Source organism: Micropterus dolomieu, linkage group LG17 (assembly GCF_021292245.1).
Source record: "Micropterus dolomieu isolate WLL.071019.BEF.003 ecotype Adirondacks linkage group LG17, ASM2129224v1, whole genome shotgun sequence".
In the NCBI taxonomy this organism is placed as follows: domain Eukaryota; kingdom Metazoa; phylum Chordata; class Actinopteri; order Centrarchiformes; family Centrarchidae; genus Micropterus; species Micropterus dolomieu.
In genome coordinates this window covers 15690310-15709466 of record NC_060166.1, presented here as the reverse complement: position 1 = coordinate 15709466, position 19157 = coordinate 15690310, and the positions used below count along the sequence as shown (strand labels likewise).

General features: G+C 41.4%; 2 protein-coding genes across 9 annotated transcripts in view; one reads left to right on the top strand and one right to left on the bottom strand.

Annotated features, from left to right (window-relative positions):
• Nucleotides 1-4: 4 nt before the first annotated feature.
• Nucleotides 5-14151, bottom strand: npat (nuclear protein, ataxia-telangiectasia locus). 4 transcript variants are annotated; one of them, XM_046073399.1, is made up of 18 exons: nucleotides 13938-14151; nucleotides 13548-13666; nucleotides 13383-13443; nucleotides 13213-13285; nucleotides 13011-13051; nucleotides 12140-12358; nucleotides 11712-11787; nucleotides 10618-10741; nucleotides 9598-9689; nucleotides 8603-8684; nucleotides 8390-8486; nucleotides 8142-8258; nucleotides 6171-7517; nucleotides 4131-4231; nucleotides 3578-3671; nucleotides 3416-3436; nucleotides 2091-3316; nucleotides 5-711 (listed from the first exon to the last, which is right to left on the bottom strand). In XM_046073399.1, the coding sequence occupies exons 1-18, from the start codon at nucleotides 13972-13974 to the stop codon at nucleotides 631-633; spliced, it is 4008 nt and encodes a 1335-aa protein (XP_045929355.1). In that variant the 5' UTR covers nucleotides 13975-14151; the 3' UTR covers nucleotides 5-630. The 4 variants fall into 4 exon arrangements, with proteins under 4 accessions (XP_045929355.1, XP_045929352.1, XP_045929356.1 ...); XM_046073396.1 differs by having other exon boundaries at nucleotides 2091-3436; XM_046073400.1 differs by lacking the exon at nucleotides 13938-14151 and adding an exon at nucleotides 13774-13882 and having other exon boundaries at nucleotides 2091-3436.
• The window catches only part of atm (ATM serine/threonine kinase), a 26140-nt gene continuing 20760 nt past the window's right edge, over nucleotides 13778-19157 (top strand). The window contains exons 1-12 of one of the 5 annotated variants that reach the window (XM_046073394.1): nucleotides 13778-14546; nucleotides 14888-14994; nucleotides 15129-15250; nucleotides 15679-15824; nucleotides 16042-16206; nucleotides 16355-16520; nucleotides 16676-16914; nucleotides 17351-17520; nucleotides 17663-17841; nucleotides 18024-18395; nucleotides 18506-18709; nucleotides 18942-19043. In XM_046073394.1, the coding sequence (XP_045929350.1) occupies nucleotides 14923-14994; nucleotides 15129-15250; nucleotides 15679-15824; nucleotides 16042-16206; nucleotides 16355-16520; nucleotides 16676-16914; nucleotides 17351-17520; nucleotides 17663-17841; nucleotides 18024-18395; nucleotides 18506-18709; nucleotides 18942-19043 (1937 nt within the window). In that variant the 5' untranslated portion in view covers nucleotides 13778-14546; nucleotides 14888-14922. Of the gene's footprint in view, nucleotides 14607-14882; nucleotides 14995-15128; nucleotides 15251-15678; nucleotides 15825-16041; nucleotides 16207-16354; nucleotides 16521-16675; nucleotides 16915-17350; nucleotides 17521-17662; nucleotides 17842-18023; nucleotides 18396-18505; nucleotides 18710-18941; nucleotides 19044-19157 lie in introns of all 5 variants that reach the window. The other 4 variants (XM_046073392.1, XM_046073393.1, XM_046073391.1 and 1 more) reach the window with 4 other exon arrangements.

The window sequence follows — 19157 nt, the reverse complement described above, 5'->3', positions numbered from 1 at the left end:
CAAGACTGTTTCTTTGTTTTATTACAACATTGAATGAAGCCTGAGTGTGCACATTTGAACAGTTACAGCTTTTTCATGCTCACTGATTCAACAACAAAACATAATCTATACACGTGTATGCCACACAATATAATATTCACATTAGTTTATTTTTCAATAACCAGACTTTTCTGAGCATGAAAAACTAAAATAAACGAGAGCTCTTCATTCAGTGTTAGTAAAATTACTGTTAAAGACGTATTCCAAAATGTATATTACATACCAACCTGTCAGTCAGTCGCAGCTGGATTTAATCAAACTAGAGTCAAATATTGACCATGGAAATGCTTTGAGTCATATATTTTCACAACATGCACCCAAAACCTGTTTGTTTTGTTGCAATACAAAACAATGATGAAAGAGAAGTGAGCATGAGAACGAAAAAAACAAAGTGCCTTGGTTACCCTACTGCTGCTGAAACTAGTCAACCAAATCAAAGTCCATCATTGGCTGAAGGAGACAGCTTATAAGGTCACAGGCAAGGTTATTAACAGGGACCATAGGCACTGGTTCAGTAGATGGCTTGTTCTATTCCTGGATAGTAACCGAAGCAGGTAGCGTTATTAATCCTTTCCGTTTGGTGGTTCCGTTTCACTCATCATAGTGAAGTGAAGACAGGAACTTATCCACATCCAAGTCATGGGGGAAGCAATCAACAAGTTTCTTCCTTTCCTGCAGATTTAAACCAAAAGTCAGAATTACATGACAGAAACATGTCTTACAATTCCTCTTCGCTTAATGAGGTAATCTATTTTAGTTATCAGACTGGCAGTCTTTGCATAAACACTGCATTACCATGTAAAATGAAAAGTACTGATATCAAAAGGCAGTTCTGCTGATGAAATCACCACAATTTCTGATCGAGAATAAAACGCCACGCTGGTGGTCGTGATGCTTATTACACACCAAAAGTGTTGGACAGATGCCAAATAGACACAACTCAGCTATTCTTAGTTCTTCTGAGTGGGATAAAATATATATAGATTGCCGTGATGGTGGCACCAGAATAAAGGCCATGCTGTTGTTACCTCTGTACTAACTAACTGTTCAGTGTGATGAAGAGGACACTGGACAGACTGCCGGTCTATTACAGGACTAACATGTAGACATCCAAACACATTCACACTTGCAGGCAATAGCTTCCAATGCACCGAACCTACATGTCTTTGAAAGGGTTTATCAGTTGTGATGTGGTCATTTTTATCTCAGTCAGCTTGTCAGGCTGAGTTCAAAGTTGAAAGCTCACGTTTCATCAACTATGCTGTTTTGTCAGGCTCGGGACTGTTTTGTCTGGGGACGGAAATTGATTAGGGACGCTTAAAAATAATACATTTGGGAAGGTTGCAAGACAGAAGATAAATCTAGCCTAAAAAATAAATAAATAAAACGATGTGATTACTGCGATTAAACCATAACATTAATCTGAAATTGTCAACGTAGAATTGAGTACACAATTCAGGAGTACACACACAGCGAGAAGATAAAACGCAACAGTGACATCTGAAAGCAGTGTACATGTACCTAACATGGCTGTCAGGCAGTTACAGTGGATTTCTGCTGTCCCTGGCAGCCACACCAGCCAAATGTACCACAGTAGATGAAGAAATGTTCCAATAAAATGAAGAAATGTTCCAATAAAATGAAGAAATGTTCCAATAAAATGAAGAAATGTTCCAATAAAATGTGAGCTAATTTATAATTGAATTAATTCCACTGTGTTTTATGTATACCACACATCACTTTTAATTAATTATTTAAACAATTCTATTGTAGAAAAACATTTTATTTTATAATAATTGGGGCAGCCAGGATTTACTTTCGGGACGGTTGAAACTGTATTTCTGCCCGGTTTGGGATGGTGGTGAAAAAGTTATGAGTTGGTTATATCCGTGCTTGTAGGGTTGTGGTAGTTGTAAGTACTGTAGAGCTGAAACAATTAGTCAATTAACTGATTAGTTGATAAACAGAAAATTGATCTGAAACTATTTTGATAATCAATTAAGCGTTTAAGTAATATTTCAATTAAAAATATCAACCTGTGTTGTACTCACTCTGTCTTTCTTTGCTGGCGGGCTGGTTGTGGGCGAAGACTGTTTACGTTTCTTAGAGTTCTTTGAGCTTGTGGGCGACTTTTCTCCAACTCCCTCCTGACGCAAACTGTCTTTCAGTGGAGTGCCTGTCCTGGCGATGGCAGCACGTGAAAGAATCATGAGTGTGTGAGCAGCCATGTTGATGCTGTTTTCGCTGCCAGCCTCACTGGCCGGGCTGCAGGTGGGGACATCCGGAGTGGTGGGAGGCAGCAGATGCTTGGGAGTCCCCTCTCCATCTTTACCCTTCTTCTGTCGGGAAGGGGTCTTGGGACACTCAGCCAACTCCTCCTGGTTACGGCCAGTCCCAGGGGTTCGGGGAAGACTAAGGTCTGTACTACACGCTCTAGGCCTCTTGACTGGGGTGGAAGCAGAGTTGAGCCCCTGTATGTCGTGCAGCATCTCAGCTGCCTGTTTGGCAAGAGAACTGGTCTTTGAGGGGGCTTTTGTAGCCTTGGAATGAGGATTAGATGTAGGCTGGGTGACAGCTGGAGGGCTAAAGTCTCTTGTTGTGGAAGATGAAGGTGTTGACTGCTGTTGTTGCTCTTGCGTGCTACCCTTCATTTCATTCTCCTTGTTAGCCGTCACATTTGGCACCTCCTGAGAAGGAGTCCTCTTTTCTGTACGCCCCTCGCGTGATTTGGCAGGAGCTTTTTCTGCAAGTTCTTTACTGCTACTTTCCTCTTTCTCATTTCTACTTACTGAATTCAGTGTAGAATCAGAAGATAATGACCTAGGACCATGTGAATCCTTAGCTTTTGCTCCCTCACCCTCCTTATCATGACTCTGTTTCCTGTCAATAGATCTTGATCTCCTTACTGATTCTGGCTTTTTCAAAGTCTCAGGCTTCGAGGCATCAACCCTGCTGGTACTTGCACTTTGACACTCTTGGTTATGGATGTTATGATCTTGTTTGCGAGAGTCCTTTTTAACAGGTTCTTTCTGGTGCTGTTGTGGAGGCGTGGATTTCTCTGCCTCCTTCACAAAGCCTCCTCCCGTCTGGGGATCTGCTGAGCATCTGATAGGCTGCACCCTCCTCTTGGGCTTGTTGCCACCCAAGATAGTAGGCTTTGTTCGAGTGACCGACTGCGTATTATCTTTCTCCGTCTGCTGGACAGATTGTGATGTAGATGTATTTGTAGCCGGAGGTTTCGCGGTTCTGGTTGTTTTAGCAATTTGTTGTTTCACTTCTGCAGAAGAGTCAAAACATAAAATTCTCCTATGTCTAGGAACCTTTGCTGCATCCTGCTGGCTTGTGTTTTCAGCTGACAAAGGCTGAACCAACTTACCAAACAGATGTTGCTCAGTCCCTGGAATTTAGAGAAATAAGGTCAGACAAGTAAGGCAGAGACATTGAAACATTAAGCAGAGCAACACTGATGACATAAGGTAAAATGATGTTTGGTCATTTTCAACCATTATATAGCTCTTCAAGTTAACCTGTATCTTACCAGCAGTTGTAGATCGTTTGATTGCCACTGTGGAAGATCTGGGCTTGACAGCTTCTGACTTCTGGACTGGAACTGGGTTTGGTATTGCAACAAGCTGTAAATATAACAAAGTTGATAAGCTTTATTGTTCTGGACATTGCTAAAGGTCTACAGCCCGGGGGGGGGGGGGGGGGGGGGGGGGGGGGGGGGGGGGGGGGGGGGGGGAGCTTTGAGGCGCCAATGTGACCACACATTAAAAAATTATAAAGTCTTGGGAGGATTGAAAAACATACTAACATTTTTGTTACCATTAATGCCGAAATTAGTTAGGACTTTTTACTTTACTGAGGTGACAGGAAGTAAATTTCATGCAAATCTGCCCATTAGATCTCAATATACTTTGACATGGACCAAAGAGATGGTCAAAGAGAAATTTCCTCTATGGGGCAGAATGGTAGATGAAAGGTTGGAGGGTCACAGGAATGATCAGGAATCATCCTATTATTCTGGTGAAAATGGTAAGAAAGATAAGTTTTGACTACAAACTTACAAACTGCAGATAAAGTTATGTTACCTGATTGGACACCATCTGAACATTCCCCAGAGTATTTTGGCCCATAACAGAAACCGGAAGCATCAGGGGCTTAACAGGCGACGGTAAGATGAGTGCTGGCCCTGCATGTGAAGAACACAGACACTTAATAATACCAACACTAACAGTAATGGGCTTGACTGATGTTAGGCAATAAGCAACAAATATCCACAAAACATGACATCTCCTCTGCACCAGGGACAACACAAAATAGGTGATGTATCCTAGGGTTGTAGTCAACACCGCCCAAACCGAGACCAAGTCAAGACCAAGACCAGAGTTTGTCGAGTCCGAGACAAGACCAAGACCATCAAAAAGTGGTCTCAAGACCAAGACCGGTCTCGAGTACTACAACACTAATGTATGCAGCTGCGGAGTAGATTGCCCTTCGTTGTTTAACCTGTGGACAGCAATTGCCCTGGAATAAGAAAACTAATCTCAGCTCAGAGGCAGGACATAACCTGGTGCCAATATAGGACGACTATGTTTTTACATTCAAAACATTACTTCTACTACATTTATTTATTATGCTTTTTAATATTTTCTGGCTTTTCTATAATGTTACAATGTCAGATGTTCATGTTAAACATGACCAAAGCTTCAAATGAGGTAAAAGTATTTAAAAGAAATCCCTGTGAGCCAAAACATTAGATATCCCCCTGTTCTGAATGCTCTGTTTTAAACAGTTTTTTCTACTAACGGCTCGGTATGATGTCTTTCCAAGTTGGATTTCTATATTTGGTCATTTGCTACAGGCAGGGAATGCTGGCCACGCCCACAAAGGAACATGCAGCCTCATCCCTGTGGCAATTTGGTAAACAATGGCCAATCAGAAGACTGGGCTTTGGAGGGGGCGGGGTCTCAAAGAGACAGGAGCATCTACAGCTTGTTTCAGACAGAGGCTGAAATGAAGGCCTACATTAAGGAGGGATGGGACGCTCAATACTGACGTGTCGATGCTGTGTCGAGATCCCGAAGCACTGCTCTAAAGCATGGTTCAAAACGTCAATGTCACGTGACCATAGCGAAGCGAGGCTTCGGTGTGTTTCATCCCTGTTTCAACAGGTGGCACACCTGCCGCTTCTACGCTTGATTCACAGCATTTGGAACAAACCTCACATCAGCCTCTAACTCATTTGACAGATTTGTTCCAAGGACACACAATCATTTGATTTATTGGAGCGACGTGCTGTAGTATATCCGCACCTGTAGGCCTATGATGGCAAAAAAATACTTATCTTTGCCAGCAACAAATGTTCCATGTGACCAAATTTTTCCAAGGCTAGGAATGTCAATTATGAAAAAACCCCGACTCAGCCCCAAAACAGCTGAATATTTCTGAATACAATTCTTGACATATAACAAATGTGAGACATTGTTCCACTTTTCATTTATCATTCTTGAAACAACTTCAACTTTACTCAGTTACAGATTTTTAATCCATTACACCTCATCACTGCCAGCACTCAATATTATTAATTATTATTACACTAGGGCCTATATCTTCCCTGCTAATTATCATTACACCTTTGTTAATAAGCTACTGTATAATACTGTAGATATCCACAGTTATTATCATTTATTATTAGGCTATATTCTTAGATCTGTATACTTTATTATATTCTCTACTCTGCTCCTAAGGTGCGCCCTCTGACATAGCAATTGTGAGTCGCTTTTGAGAAGAGCGTCGGCTAAATGAGTGATTACTTATGAAACAACACACTTTTATTGCAATCTCCATCTGCTGTCTCTGACAATCTGAAAGCGTTTGTTTGTTGTATGGTGATTTCTGCAAAATCCTGTTGGTCATGTATTCATAAGACGTTTAGAATTGTAAACACGGTTCAGTCATTGTTTCAATGAAACCCCAACCAAGATGTGTCGATATCAAAAGTGACCAGTAGGTGTTGAGTGTCGAAGTGTTTCGAAGTCTCGATACAATTCCAATTCTGCAAATTTTATTTATAGAGATAATGCTGTAAAAAAACAGATGACCCACTGTTGTCGTCTGTTGTCTCTTACCAGTGGAGAAGCCTTGAGAACGAGTTGGTGTGGTCATCCCATACTGGTTGGGGGGCAAAGGTCCCTTTGAGACACCAGCAGGCAGTAGCAGCTGCCTGGTTTGAGCATCTGCAGTTGGGGGTTCAGTCACAATGAAATAGCTTGCAGTGGCTCCTTGGAGGGCAGGGTTAGTGGTGTCCAGGGGTAGTTGAATTATGTAGTTTTGCTGGGGCTGTGATGTCCCTATGAACGGGGAAGCGACTACAGCCTTACTGCTAGGACTAGTGTGTGCCTCAGAGCTTTGTAGGCCACTAACTGCCTGTGCCACCTCATCCAAGTTGGCCTTCGGTGTGCCAGAGCTTCCAAGGGACTTAGCTGGAGAGGAAAGATAGATGGTAGGTATCTTGTTTCCAGAAATGCTAGAAATTGCCTGATCCGAGGCTGTGTCGCTGGAAGAATTGTCATCCTGGTTATCGCTGATGATGATCTTCAAAGAAACAATATTGGAATCAGCTTCAGCCTTGCTTGGGGCAGCGTGTTTGGTGGATGGAGGGTCAGGTGCTTCAAGTCCTGGCACACAAGAGGAGGAGGAAGCGGGCGAAGCTGGAGTGGATGAGGCAGGTGTAGCTGTAAGCGTTGCAGAGGTAGAAGCAGATGTGGGTGAGCCAGATATTGCTGTGAATGGTGCAGCAGTGGAAGCAGATGTGGAAGAGGCAGCTTCAGGTGACACTGAGAGAGTACACACTGGTTGAGTGTCTCCACTGCTTGAAATCAGTATATGAGGTAGGTCAGCATTCGACGCTGGAGTGTTGTTCAATTCGACTTGTAAAGGGGACAAAAAAGCAAGTTGATTACTCAAAGATGGAGAAGGGGCTGTAGCAGGTTGCTCTCTAGATCCTTGTGCTTGTTCATGCTCCTGTATTTGGTCCACATTATAGGCTGATGCTTGTTCCGGGGCAGCGATTGCAGCAGGGGCTCCTGATGAGGGAACTGTGGTTGATTCACTGAGGGCAGCTGTGGTCGAGGTGCTGTCCTTTGTAACAAGCTCCTGAGTGGCAATACTGTCCGAAGGAGGGGGAGGTGTATTCAATGGTTCATCAACATCCATTGGTGTCACAAAAACACTGTTATTAGAAAGCGACTCTTTTGCTTTTCTGTTTGAGTCCACTGCAGCAGATGAGACATCCCTATGCTCCCCATGACTCACTAACATTCTGGCTGAACTGTTTTCAATTCTGGATGCTTTGCCACTGGGGCCAGTTTTCTTTAACACAGTGGGAGCAGTAGACTTTCTGGTCTTGCGCTCCTGTCCAGCTTTCATCTTCACTGTCAATGGTGTTGTATCCGAAGCATCTGTGTGTTGAGTGCCTAAAAAATAAATTGATTTTAGAAATTAGCATGTGACACAAATTCAAACACAATTTCTCTGTGTCAATTACAGCTGGCCAGCTGTCGTCAACAAACTGTGGTGAGTATGCACACTCTTTGTGAAGCTGGTGAGTTTGTCCTGCTTTAGACATGCACTAACAACAACACAGATAATGAGGAATTCAAGTGCTAAGGTATGTTGAGCAACAATTATACCTGTGTGACTGATTTAAAGATGATACTATGGCTGCATGCATACACAGAGACACATATGTACTTATACACATACACACATAGAAAGTTGTTTAAAGTGCAAAAAGTAATTGATTATTGGGAATGTAATTGTTCACGCCTCCTTTCTCACATGGGGACTGTGTCCAACAAGTTCTGTACCTTTTACAAAACTGACATTCACACCAACTTCAGGATGCGATCGGCAAGAGGTGAGAAAGTAAGCAGGGTTTATACTTCTTTCTCTTTGAACTGTATCTGTTCTTAATTGAACATGAAGGTTTTTCTCTCTTCCAAAGTTTAAATTTTCAAGAAACCTGCCGTGACCTGTGTGAGACGGAAGACAACATTTAAATGTTCTTCTGAGAGCCTACTATTAGCTTGTAAGAATACCTAGACTGCCACTCTGAAAGGGTTTGACTGCAGATGAAGGTCCAGCAGTGTCACTCTCTTCTGGACTACTGCTAATATCTCCATCCCCTGGTTCTCCATCAGTGAATCTGGTTTTATCTGGAAATAAACATTATAAAAAGTCTGTTATGAATTTGCTTTCAATTGTGCTTTCATACACAATTGAAAAGGATAGCGATTCATTACTCTGCACAACAAACGCTGGTAAATGAAAAGTGGGTCATAGTTACTGTAATCAAAGAGGTCATAGAGGGCCTGAAAAGCTGGGTCAGACTCTGTTTGCTCCAAAATGTCATGGATGGCATCGTCACTCATATGGATTTCCCCCTGTACCATGTTAACAATGCACAGCTTAATAAAGTGATCATGATAAATGCTTACAAGAAAGATTTTTGAGGGGAAAAAGAAAAAAGAAATAATAGTATTTATAGTTTTTCCCGCACCTGTAATCCTAAGATTTCATCTATAGACTGGTCTTCCTCCATTGTACTTGAAGAGGCCTTTGTTGTTTGGGGCATTGGATCACTGAAATTAAAGATGAAACAGAGAACAAAAAAAAAGTACAGCCATGTTATTTGCTTGCAGTCATGCCACAAATTTGACCCTCTTTACACCTGGCATTTCAATGTGTTTTGAGTGATTGTACTGCAATCGGATGGTGCTTGACCTTATGAAAGTACAATTGTAAATGCATACAAGACACATTTCAATTCTATTTTATATATATATATATATATATATATATATATATATATATATATATATAGATAGAGCGAGCGAGCGAGCGAGCCTACACAATACACACAGAGGTACAGACAGTGAAGGTGATGTTGCTATAGACTAAATGAAAAATGGTACAGATATTACAGACATTGAGGACAAATTGTGATGTGATCAGCAAACCATCTCCAGAGGTGGTCAGGGATGAATTGTTACCATACTGAACACAAGTATAAATGCAAATGCATTATCAATCTACATGCAACAACTACGTGGGCAGAAACAGCGCATACAGGAAGTGTATCCATACAGTGCTGTGCGAGAATGCGCTTAAAGAACGCAGTTCACTGAACAGGCTTATGTTTTTGGTGAATGTGAACTTGCTCACTGTTAAGATAAATGAACAGAAATGAGTACACAGTATGAAGAGCGGTAAGGCAAGGAAACGATGCCAGGCTGAACTTAAGTTTCACTTTTACTTTTCAGCTGAGCTATTACATCAACTGCTGAAGAGAGGAAAACATGGGAGTATAGAGAATTATTTTGGACTCGTGCAAAGAAGAGGAGGATGTGATGAAATGTAATCAGGTTAAAATCATATCTAGATACAATCTGGATATGAGACACATTTTAATGCCAGGTGTAAAGGGGGTCTATGATTGCCACTGACATAATAAATCATCTATAACAACTTCATACTTAAAAACTTTACACTTACCTGGCAAGGATTTTGTTGATGTTTTCAGCAAGCTTCTCTTGTAATGATCTGTCCCCTAATATCTTGTCACGGGCATTTTGTATCACAAGTTGCTGTGGAGATTAGCATGTGTTGTGAAGTCACAAAATGTATGAATCATATATCTAAAAAAAATAAATATACATTCAAGAGCGAGAGCATGCCATTGCTGATGCCACAGTGTTTCCCATACATTCAGTTATTTGTGGCGGCCCGCCACAATATCAACACTGACCGCCACATATTGATTTTTGATTTTTTTTACTAGGCCTATTTAAAATCGTATTTGAGCTGTAGGCAGCGCGTATTCACGTAGCACATCCTCTCGCTCGTCCCTCTCACCCGTCCATAGATCTCACTCTCTCTCATCCGTCCCTCTCTCTCTCCCTCATGAACACCGCTGCACAAATATGTCCAACACAATGCTGTCAATGTCGGAGACCCAGCTATTAAAAGTTATTATCAAGCCATGTATGGTAAGGAGCCTAGCAAATAAGGAGAGCTAAGATAAGTTAACAGCTGGGGTTTCGTGGCTAGCATGCTGTATATAGCTGCGCCACAGTTACACCGTCATTCTGTGGGAAACACTGTGCCATGAGATTCTATTATCACGTATTGCTTCTAGAAACAGAGGTGTAATGCTAAGAATTAGCTAAATAATTATTCGCAGGACTGAGCGACAACAACCCCTTTTAGCCCTTCCATCCCTGAACTCACAGGCATATATAATATAAATATTAGATTCAATCAGTGTCAACAGCTGTTCCAGTGGAGCTGACCCTAAACAATGAACCAAAAATCAGCCACAAAAGTATTAAAGCCTTATTCTTCTGTATGTGGAACATCTTGTCATTCACCACACAAAACACATTTATTTTGACCTACAAATTTAACAATCTAAAAAGCTAATTAAGCCATAATTTCATGAGTGAAAACACTGCTTGTCTATTCAAAATGTCTCTGTGTTAAAGAAACCAACACCGCAAATTCAGATCTGCTTACAGGAAAGTTCCCATCGACGGCCTCTTCAGGTTGGGGTTCTGCACTGAAGCTGCTGGCTGTCATGGCACATCTGCCAGGGCCACTGGATCCACTCGTAGCACCACCTCTCTTCCTGGGGGTGTCCCTAAACACAGCAAAACAGATTATAGATTTGGCAGCAACATGCACATGGCTTGAGCAAAACAATACGAGCCCAATAAAGTGGAATCGCACGCAAAAACACCACAAAACTGAAGCCACATGTCAGATCAACACATCTGACATAAAGCAGAAGCAAGCATTAAGCTGAACATTTTCACACCTAACTCTTTGAATGAAGGGTTTGTCTTGACCAAACAAGAGTTGACCACAGTTTTGGTGAGTTTTATGATGAGTTAACAAGTAAATTATTTCAAATCGGTCAAAGACCAAAACTTGAATTCAGAGGGTGTATGGTTGTATTTTTCTGTTTGACAATGAAAACCGGTGTAAGAACATTTTCTTTTCGACATTTTGGGAGTTTATCTGTTAGCATGCTAACTTCAGTACATATCTCTGAAACACAACACAGACATTGTAACATAATGTCAGAACCATTACTACTTCACATACTGTTGATCATGTTTAAAGTGAATGTTTTAAACTAAACCTCTGGCCAACTTTTATTGAATGCTGTGTTGTTTATTCTTGGTTGATTGTAAAGCACTTTGGACACCTGTTGGTTAATGTAGAGTGCTATATAAATAAATGTTGATTGAAATAGTTACACCTGTACTTTTCCTGCAATCACTTGTCAAAATATCTTCTGTGACACTAATATTATGTCTCAATTTGTGTTCTTCTGTACTTACACTTGCTATATTGAGTGCATAAGTGTGTTCACACTGACAATTATAGCAAAATGAAGTGCAATATGAGTACCTGAATGGTATACTTGTAACAGTTAAAAAGTTGAGTGTGAAACGCTGGAAAACCAGAATGGTCGCTATCTTGGCTACATGGCGGAAGGGGAGGGAAGCTGCAGCGGTTACTCCGGTGAACACCACAAATGTAAATTATACATTATTTTTTCAAAGTCAAAGAAGAAGAAGAAATACAACAATAATAAACCTTACCATTTCCGACGTCCAGGCGACAGTGGGCCTGGATTTAGCCGATGTTCAGAAACAATTATCTGTACAGGTGAATCTCCTGTAACGGACACATTTTGTCACACACTATATAAAAGCATTTATTTTTGTAATTTCTGATAGCTTGCAAGCATGCTAAAATATCTTTCAACAAGCCCTAATCAAAATGAAGCACAGGAAAACTTTTTCAAGCCATTATAAAAATGCATGATAAGCTGTATAAGTATCATCTGCACACAATAAAAAAAGAAAATAATCCAACATAATTTCAACATAAATATTGTATTCAATATTATATAAAAAAGACAGCCTTTTTTCTAAGAAGTGGAAACAAAACACAACATTCTCAATTTTAATGTTAACTACCCGATAAATAAAATATATTTTGAGTACTGCAAGTATTTTATACTGACTGGGTGTAGCTAGTAATCGGCTGACATCTTGGGTCTGCGGTTGGCTGTGTGGGGCAGTGTAGCTCATGGGGGTGGAGTGGCCGAGCATGCTGTGGGAAGTGTGCGCTGGGCTGAGGATGGAGCTTGTTTCAGAAACTGATGAGCAGACGACACCACCAGCTGAAGCCACGGTCAAGACCCGCTGCCTCGCCATGTTTGCCAATCCTATGCGTGAACGTGCTGCAATGAAAAGAGGCTCGTAAGTAAAAGGCCTTTGTGTAAACCCCGAGCGAACACATGACTCTGACAACCAAATTCATATGATCTTTTTTTTTGTGGTTTAAACCTTTATTGGACAGTTGACAGTGAAGTGACTGACAGGGCAAAGGAGGAGAGAGAGAGGGCATAACATGCAACAAAGGCCTCTGGCTCGAACCAAAGAGGCGATTTCTAACATCACTGTTTGACTACCATGTTAAGAGAGGGTGATAATTTGCACTTTCAATGTATTAACAACAGGGTTTGGTGCTAGACACGCCAATATTAAACACTGTAATTACAATAAGATTCTGATTAAGGAAGCCATTTTTCAGGCTGTCAGATTATCCCAATTTGTAGCGATGCCATAAACACATAATCCTAACAGAATATTTTCTATCTTTCAACTGCATCTCCACACATGCATTTTAAGGGTAGAAATCATAATCCAAAAATCTTGATGCCTGGGAGTCAATAGAAATGTATGGGAAACATTGCTATATTATATACAGCAATTTTTCCCATACATTTGGGATCAGTGTTTTTGTACCAATAATGTGTCTTTTACCGGCAGATTTTTGCAAGAGTAAACTATTAGTAATAAATTAAAATGGAAAATCATTAACAGACTTACTTCTTTGAGATGCTGATATAGCGGGGGAGTTCTGCAATGACCTAAGGAAAGATATAGAAGAATAATGAAACAATATCAGTTGTTGAAGATCCCTGTCAATTTCAACTTTGAACAGAAAACAGTGAGAATTGAGATTGTGGTCAGTTTCATCTTATAGCAACAGTTGCAGTGATTTATGTGATAAAAACTTAAGGCTCTTTACCTGATCTGGTTCAGTGTAAAATCCAGCTTCTTCCACAATGAAGTCATCATGGCAGGTACCTCGGGACAAGACTCTGTTGACAGGTTACAAACAACACAAGCATAAGGCATGAATAAGAATATATCATAAAGAGTTCATTTTGTAGTGTGAACAATATCAGATTATCTCACCCTTTGTTTTGGCAGCCACATACTCATTTAAGATTGTTGTTAGGCCTTTTCCAAAGACAGACTGTGTGAGGGAGAAAAAGCAATGAATCATACACGCAACGTGTAACTATTATGCGCATTACATTCACATGACAGTGCCGATCAGAGAAAAGGGGACACACTTACAAACACACAAGCAGGAATAGTCCCATCTTCTGTGGTGTGGTCGGCATACTCTTTCAGGTTTGGGCTCTCATGGATGAAAGCTTGGCTTGTGGAGGACAGTCCCTCTTCTTGGAGGTAGCCTGGAGAAGACGTTTAACGTTACAATCATCCAGTTAACGTTAGAGAAAGCAGGGGTTAACGTTACGTTAACGTTACAACAAAGTTCAAATGGCAAACGGATAGTTACCCTAAATACACTGCATGTTTATCGTCGACCGTTGGCTTGTCAACGGTTAACAACTGTAACAGTTCAGCTTTGAGCCGCCTGTTTACAGTTAAAGCTAAGTATCATTGTTGCTAACGCTAACTATTACACAGCCGCTTTCGCCCGACAACAGTAACATTACTTACCCAAAACAAGCCGGGCGACGTCGGACGGTAATAACATGTCTGCCTGTTGGTTGATATAAAGCGAGTAGTAGTGAAGCGTTAGTTTACTACATGTTCAGGAAAAGTATCTCAAAATTTAGTTAAACAACGTCAAATTAAAAACCGTCAGCGGTATTATTGTGAAGGAGACGTCCTGAGGACTCCGCTGCTTACTCAAAAGGCGGGGAACTCAAGTGCGCATAACCCGGAAGTTTCAAACCAATCTGCCGTTTGAAATGCTGGTAGTTGTAGTCCAATTCATAACATCAAGCTCCACTACATCCAAGAGGCTGCCATATACACATATATTGATCAAATATATCGAACGTGACTTATACCTGCCATATAAAACTTTAATAATATTGCACCCCCAAAAAACAGTACGTTTGTTTTAACGTTGGATACTAACGTAAACGGACACGGTTCTAGCCGGCATCAGGAAGTGATGTGGCTTCTTCACTGCTGCTGCTGGGGCGGGAATTTCCTGCGTTTCCTACGCGTGTTTGAGTGTGTCTGTTTAGAGCACGTCAAGATGGCAAAGTTCTCAGGAGCACAGCAGCAGGCCCCCCCAGCACTGTAGCATCTCAGCAGGTAACATCTGCACTTGCACGTCTGACAGCTCCGTGATTACAATCAATGCAGTAATCAGAGGTCAGTGAGCGCAGAGAGCTATAGAGCGTACTGTTTGAATGGACGTTTGTGAATCAAAGCTAGTCTTGCACTGTTGTGTTGCTAAAGTAATTAGCTCGTGTACAAGGCCAGGCTGAATGTGGAGTGATCTGCAGAAGTAAGGTTCACTTATAGCTACCTAATCTGGCATTTCATGTAAAAAGTTTGTTAGTAACGTTAGAGATTTTAGTGTAGTAATTTTAGTGTCGGCATAATTTGAATAAATAACAACATCCTCTCTTGTCAACATCCTGTCAGGGCAGGTAGAATAGTCTGCCCTCATCCACTGTGAAGCACAATGAGTCTGGCTCTTCATGATCTCCTGATCTGCTGCAAGGGGCTGGAGAATGACAAAGCAACAGAGAGGAAGGTAAGCTGCAAATAAACTGCATTTAAACAATGAAACGAGATGTATTGCACCAAGCCTTTGTCATCCGTACTATAGCCACATTTAGCCTGCAGTATAAATCAGTTGACAGTTGTGTCCTCTCTTCACACCCCCAGAAAGAAGCTGAGCGCTTCAGGCGGCTCCTTCGAACTCCAGAGGTTGTGCAGGAGTTGGATCGAACTTCAGGACCCAAAGCTAAAGGAAGTTCCAAGCAACTCACATGGGATGCTGTTTTCAGGTAGTCTTCCTCTGCATATTTGCATTTTGTTACAGAATGCATATAAAGTTATAAATTAATGTTTTTCCTGCCAACAAAATGGGCCTTGTTTGTTTCCATCTCATCAGTTTAGTTTCACTTTTGTTTCTTTGCACTAATGAATACCAGCTGACTGCCTCACTGTGCTCAGTAATCAAATGGAAATGTGAGAAACTGTACTTAATAATACAGTGAATATGATGGTTTTTATATTTAGAAATACTGATTTCTTTCAAGTTGTTTCACAAGAATCTGTTCTCGTTCCATATTGTGCAAGATACCTGTAAATTGTGCCTTTGCCAAGCACTGTAATTTATTAAGAGTTTTGTTTTTGTTGGGCTCATTTATTGGTCAGAAGCCTATGGCCTTGATAAATCAAAACTTTCTATTCAATTATTTTTCCATGTCAGATTTCTGCAGCGGTATGTCCAGAAGGAGACAGAAAGCATGCAATCAAGTAAATCCAACGTCACAGCAACTACTCTGGCCATGCGGAAGAAGAAGATTGCTCAAATGTGCAGCTTGATCAAATACTTCATTCGCTACGCAAACAAACGTACGGACCAGTAGTCGGTTAAAATTACAGTACAATTTTAGGTCAAATGATTAATTTCACATTACATTAAGGGATGTTTTTTTGTACATACGTTTAAATTATATATTTTGTTACTTCACATGACTCATTCATATGTGTAGAAAACAGTGAAAATTCTGAGCAATTAGTTTGAACATGTTGAAGGGATTGCAGTTACAGTGTCTCTCTCCCTCCGCAGGCGGGCCCCGTCTCAAGTGCAGTGAGCTGCTGAAACATGTGATGGAGGTCCTGCAGAGTTCGTACTGCTGTTCAGCCTATGGAGAAGATTATAGCAGCCTCCTAATAAAGGACATCCTCTCCGTCCGCAAGTACTGGTGTGACATCACTCTTCAGCAGTGGCACAGTCAGTGGGATTATTATAATTTATATGAATGGTGTATAAAGCAAAATGTCTATTTGTGTTATAGCGTGTTATTGCTGTTGTCTGATGTTATACCATCTTGCCTAATCACTTTACTGAATCCCTGTTTGTTTATTTTTGTGATTCTTAGGTCTTCTGGACTTGTATTGTGGCTTCTTTAACTCTTCATCCAAGTCCATCAACCGTGTTCTGGTGAGCAGAGTCATCCACACGGTGGTGCAGGGCTGCTGCATGCAGACTGATGGATACAACAACGCTCTGTTCAGCTTCTTCTCCAAAGCACTGTTAAATGCCAGGTGAAGATGTTTACTAACATATGATAATCCCTCTCAACACTATTTTGGTGCTATCATACAGTACACCAGTTAAGTAAATAAATGCAAACATGAGGAACTTTCGTTTTCATGTGTTCACAAGTGTTTTCTTTTTTGAAATCATATGCCCCTCTTAGGCAGGAGAAACATCTGACTGTTTTGGAGCACCTCATCTCGGCTCTCAACATCTTCCTGAGATCCGCAGCCATGAATTGTCGGATGAGAGTGTGTCTCCTGGGAGAGGAGCTTCTGCCTTCTATACTGTATGTCTGGGCGGATATGAGGCCCTCTGCGGTTCTCAAAGAGGAGATTGTGGATTTCTTTAACCTGCAGATTTGTGCTCACCACCCCAAAGGAGCCAAGACACAAGATACAGGTAGAGTGGTCTTCCTTTTTTTTCTACATTTTTTGTTTTCTAGTCGTGCTTACACCTTTTGGATGTCTGTGTATGGTGTACAGGATTTATTATGGGTTGTATATGGTTCGAAATACGGTTCCACTCATTTGACTGTTCCAAGCAATGGAAAAAGGAATTGGACTAACTTAATCTTCAATGAAGATCAACTGTGTTATCGAGTGTAACAACTAAAGATGGATCTCCAGCAATCTTTGAATGTGTAATTAACTAAAACACCATGAAGTATATTTTATAGCATGAATTTATTGAAAACCAGTGGCTGAACTCGGGTTGCTTTAGAAAATCATTGGCAATAATGTAAACATTTAAAGGTAATGAGCTAAACCACTTTAAAGTTAAGGTGTGTCCTTTATCAAGCGACCAGTCACAAGTTGTTTCCCCTCTCGTATCCTAGGTGCTCATGCTGAGGACTGGACCAGGTGGCGAAGTCTGTTGTACAACCTGTATGATGCGTTAATCAGAGAAATTAGTCAGATAGGCAGCAGAGGGAAGTACGTCACAGGGACCCGACACATAGCTGTCAAAGACAATATCATTGAGCTCACAGCTGACATCTGTCACCAGGTAATAAAGAAAGAAAGAAAAGAAGAAAATTTTTGTATATTTCCGTTTTGTTTAACAGAAATATTTATGCAATGATATCACCAATTTCAGCTAATTTAAATGTTGTACGTGTCTGTAACATTATTTCCTTTCCTGCATGTAGTTGTTCAGTGATGACAATGACACCCATGTCTTGGAGGTGACTCAAGGCTCCCTCAGAGCCACCCGCATGAGCAGTCCCACCCATGGAACGGCCAGCAAGCGACGGCGCATCGAACTGGGCTGGGAGGTCCTCCGGGACCATCTGCAGCCTCAGCATAATGACTTCGATGTCATACCATGGTATGAAAATCACAACACGATTAAAATTAAAAACATTTTAGAGGTAAACAAGTTAGTACAGCTGCTTAAAAATGGTTTTATTTTATGGTAGAAAATCGAAAAAAGTAGCGTGTTGTTTCTCTGATTGTACCCACTCAAGCTCAATCATGTAAAGATATTCTTCTTTCATTATCACATTTCAGGCTGCAGATCACTGCAGTGCTCACCTCTAAGTTCCCGTCCATGGTGCCCAGCCAGGAGCTTGTCCCGCTGCTGTCCGTGTTATACCAGCTCCTGGCAGAGCAGCGGAAAGGAGAGAGGGGGCCGTACGTGCTGCGCTCTTTGAAGGAGGTGGCCCGGTGCCAGGCCCGCTACCCAGAGAGGGCCCAAGTTTACAGGACGGAGCTGGGCAGGCTGTGGGGTCGGGTGTGGGCCCTGGCACTGCGAGGGGTCAGCTCGCCCCAAACAGAGGCCCTCAGCCTGGACCTGCTGAGCTCTATTGTTCACGGTGGCCTGATCAATATGGACAGAGAATTCTGGAAGCTCTTCTCTGGATCAGCATGTAAACCGTCTGAGTGAGTATCCGCCATGAATTTAATCTTAATACTGAAAATGTCTCCATATAATGTATGTCTGTGTTTTTGTGTCTGCATGTAGTACCCCTTTTTCCCCCTCTTATCCACAGGGGTGCTGCTCTCTGTCTAGCCCAGGCCCTGCTAAAATGTCCAGTCCCTAAAAGTCTCATCTCAAGCACAAGCTGGGACCATGTGGGGATCACAGAGGGATCTGCTTCACCTAACCTGAAGGAGACCCTCATAGCATGGTTGCTGATGACCGATCAGAGCGATGAGATGGAGGATAGCTCCAGACCTCACCCTATCATTTGCAGGTTGCCACTGTGTTGTTTCTATGTTAGCTGTGGATTTAGCTGAAGTTGACTGTAGATCATTTGATCCTGGTTCAGTACTTGCTTATTGAACGATGTAATGTCTTTTGACTGTCTTCTTAAAAACTCCAAACATGAATTACAAACTTCTCTCTTTGTTAAGATATATCTATTTTGTCTTTGATTTTAAGATACCGGTCTGTAAATGTATGTTTTGTTGTGATCTTGTGTGCAGAGACTTTCCTTACAATGTAATAGCAAACATCCTGGTCTCCCTGACCTTGAAAGACACGAGAACAGGCCTGAAGTTTCTGCTGGGTACTGAAGGAGTAGAAAGGTGCCTACCATAACCACCTAGATGATAACGAATCTTCCCCCGCTTATTCTGCACAATCCATGCATCACTTGTTTTTTGGCATAATTTTTAAGACGTCAGTTTTTTGGTAATAAT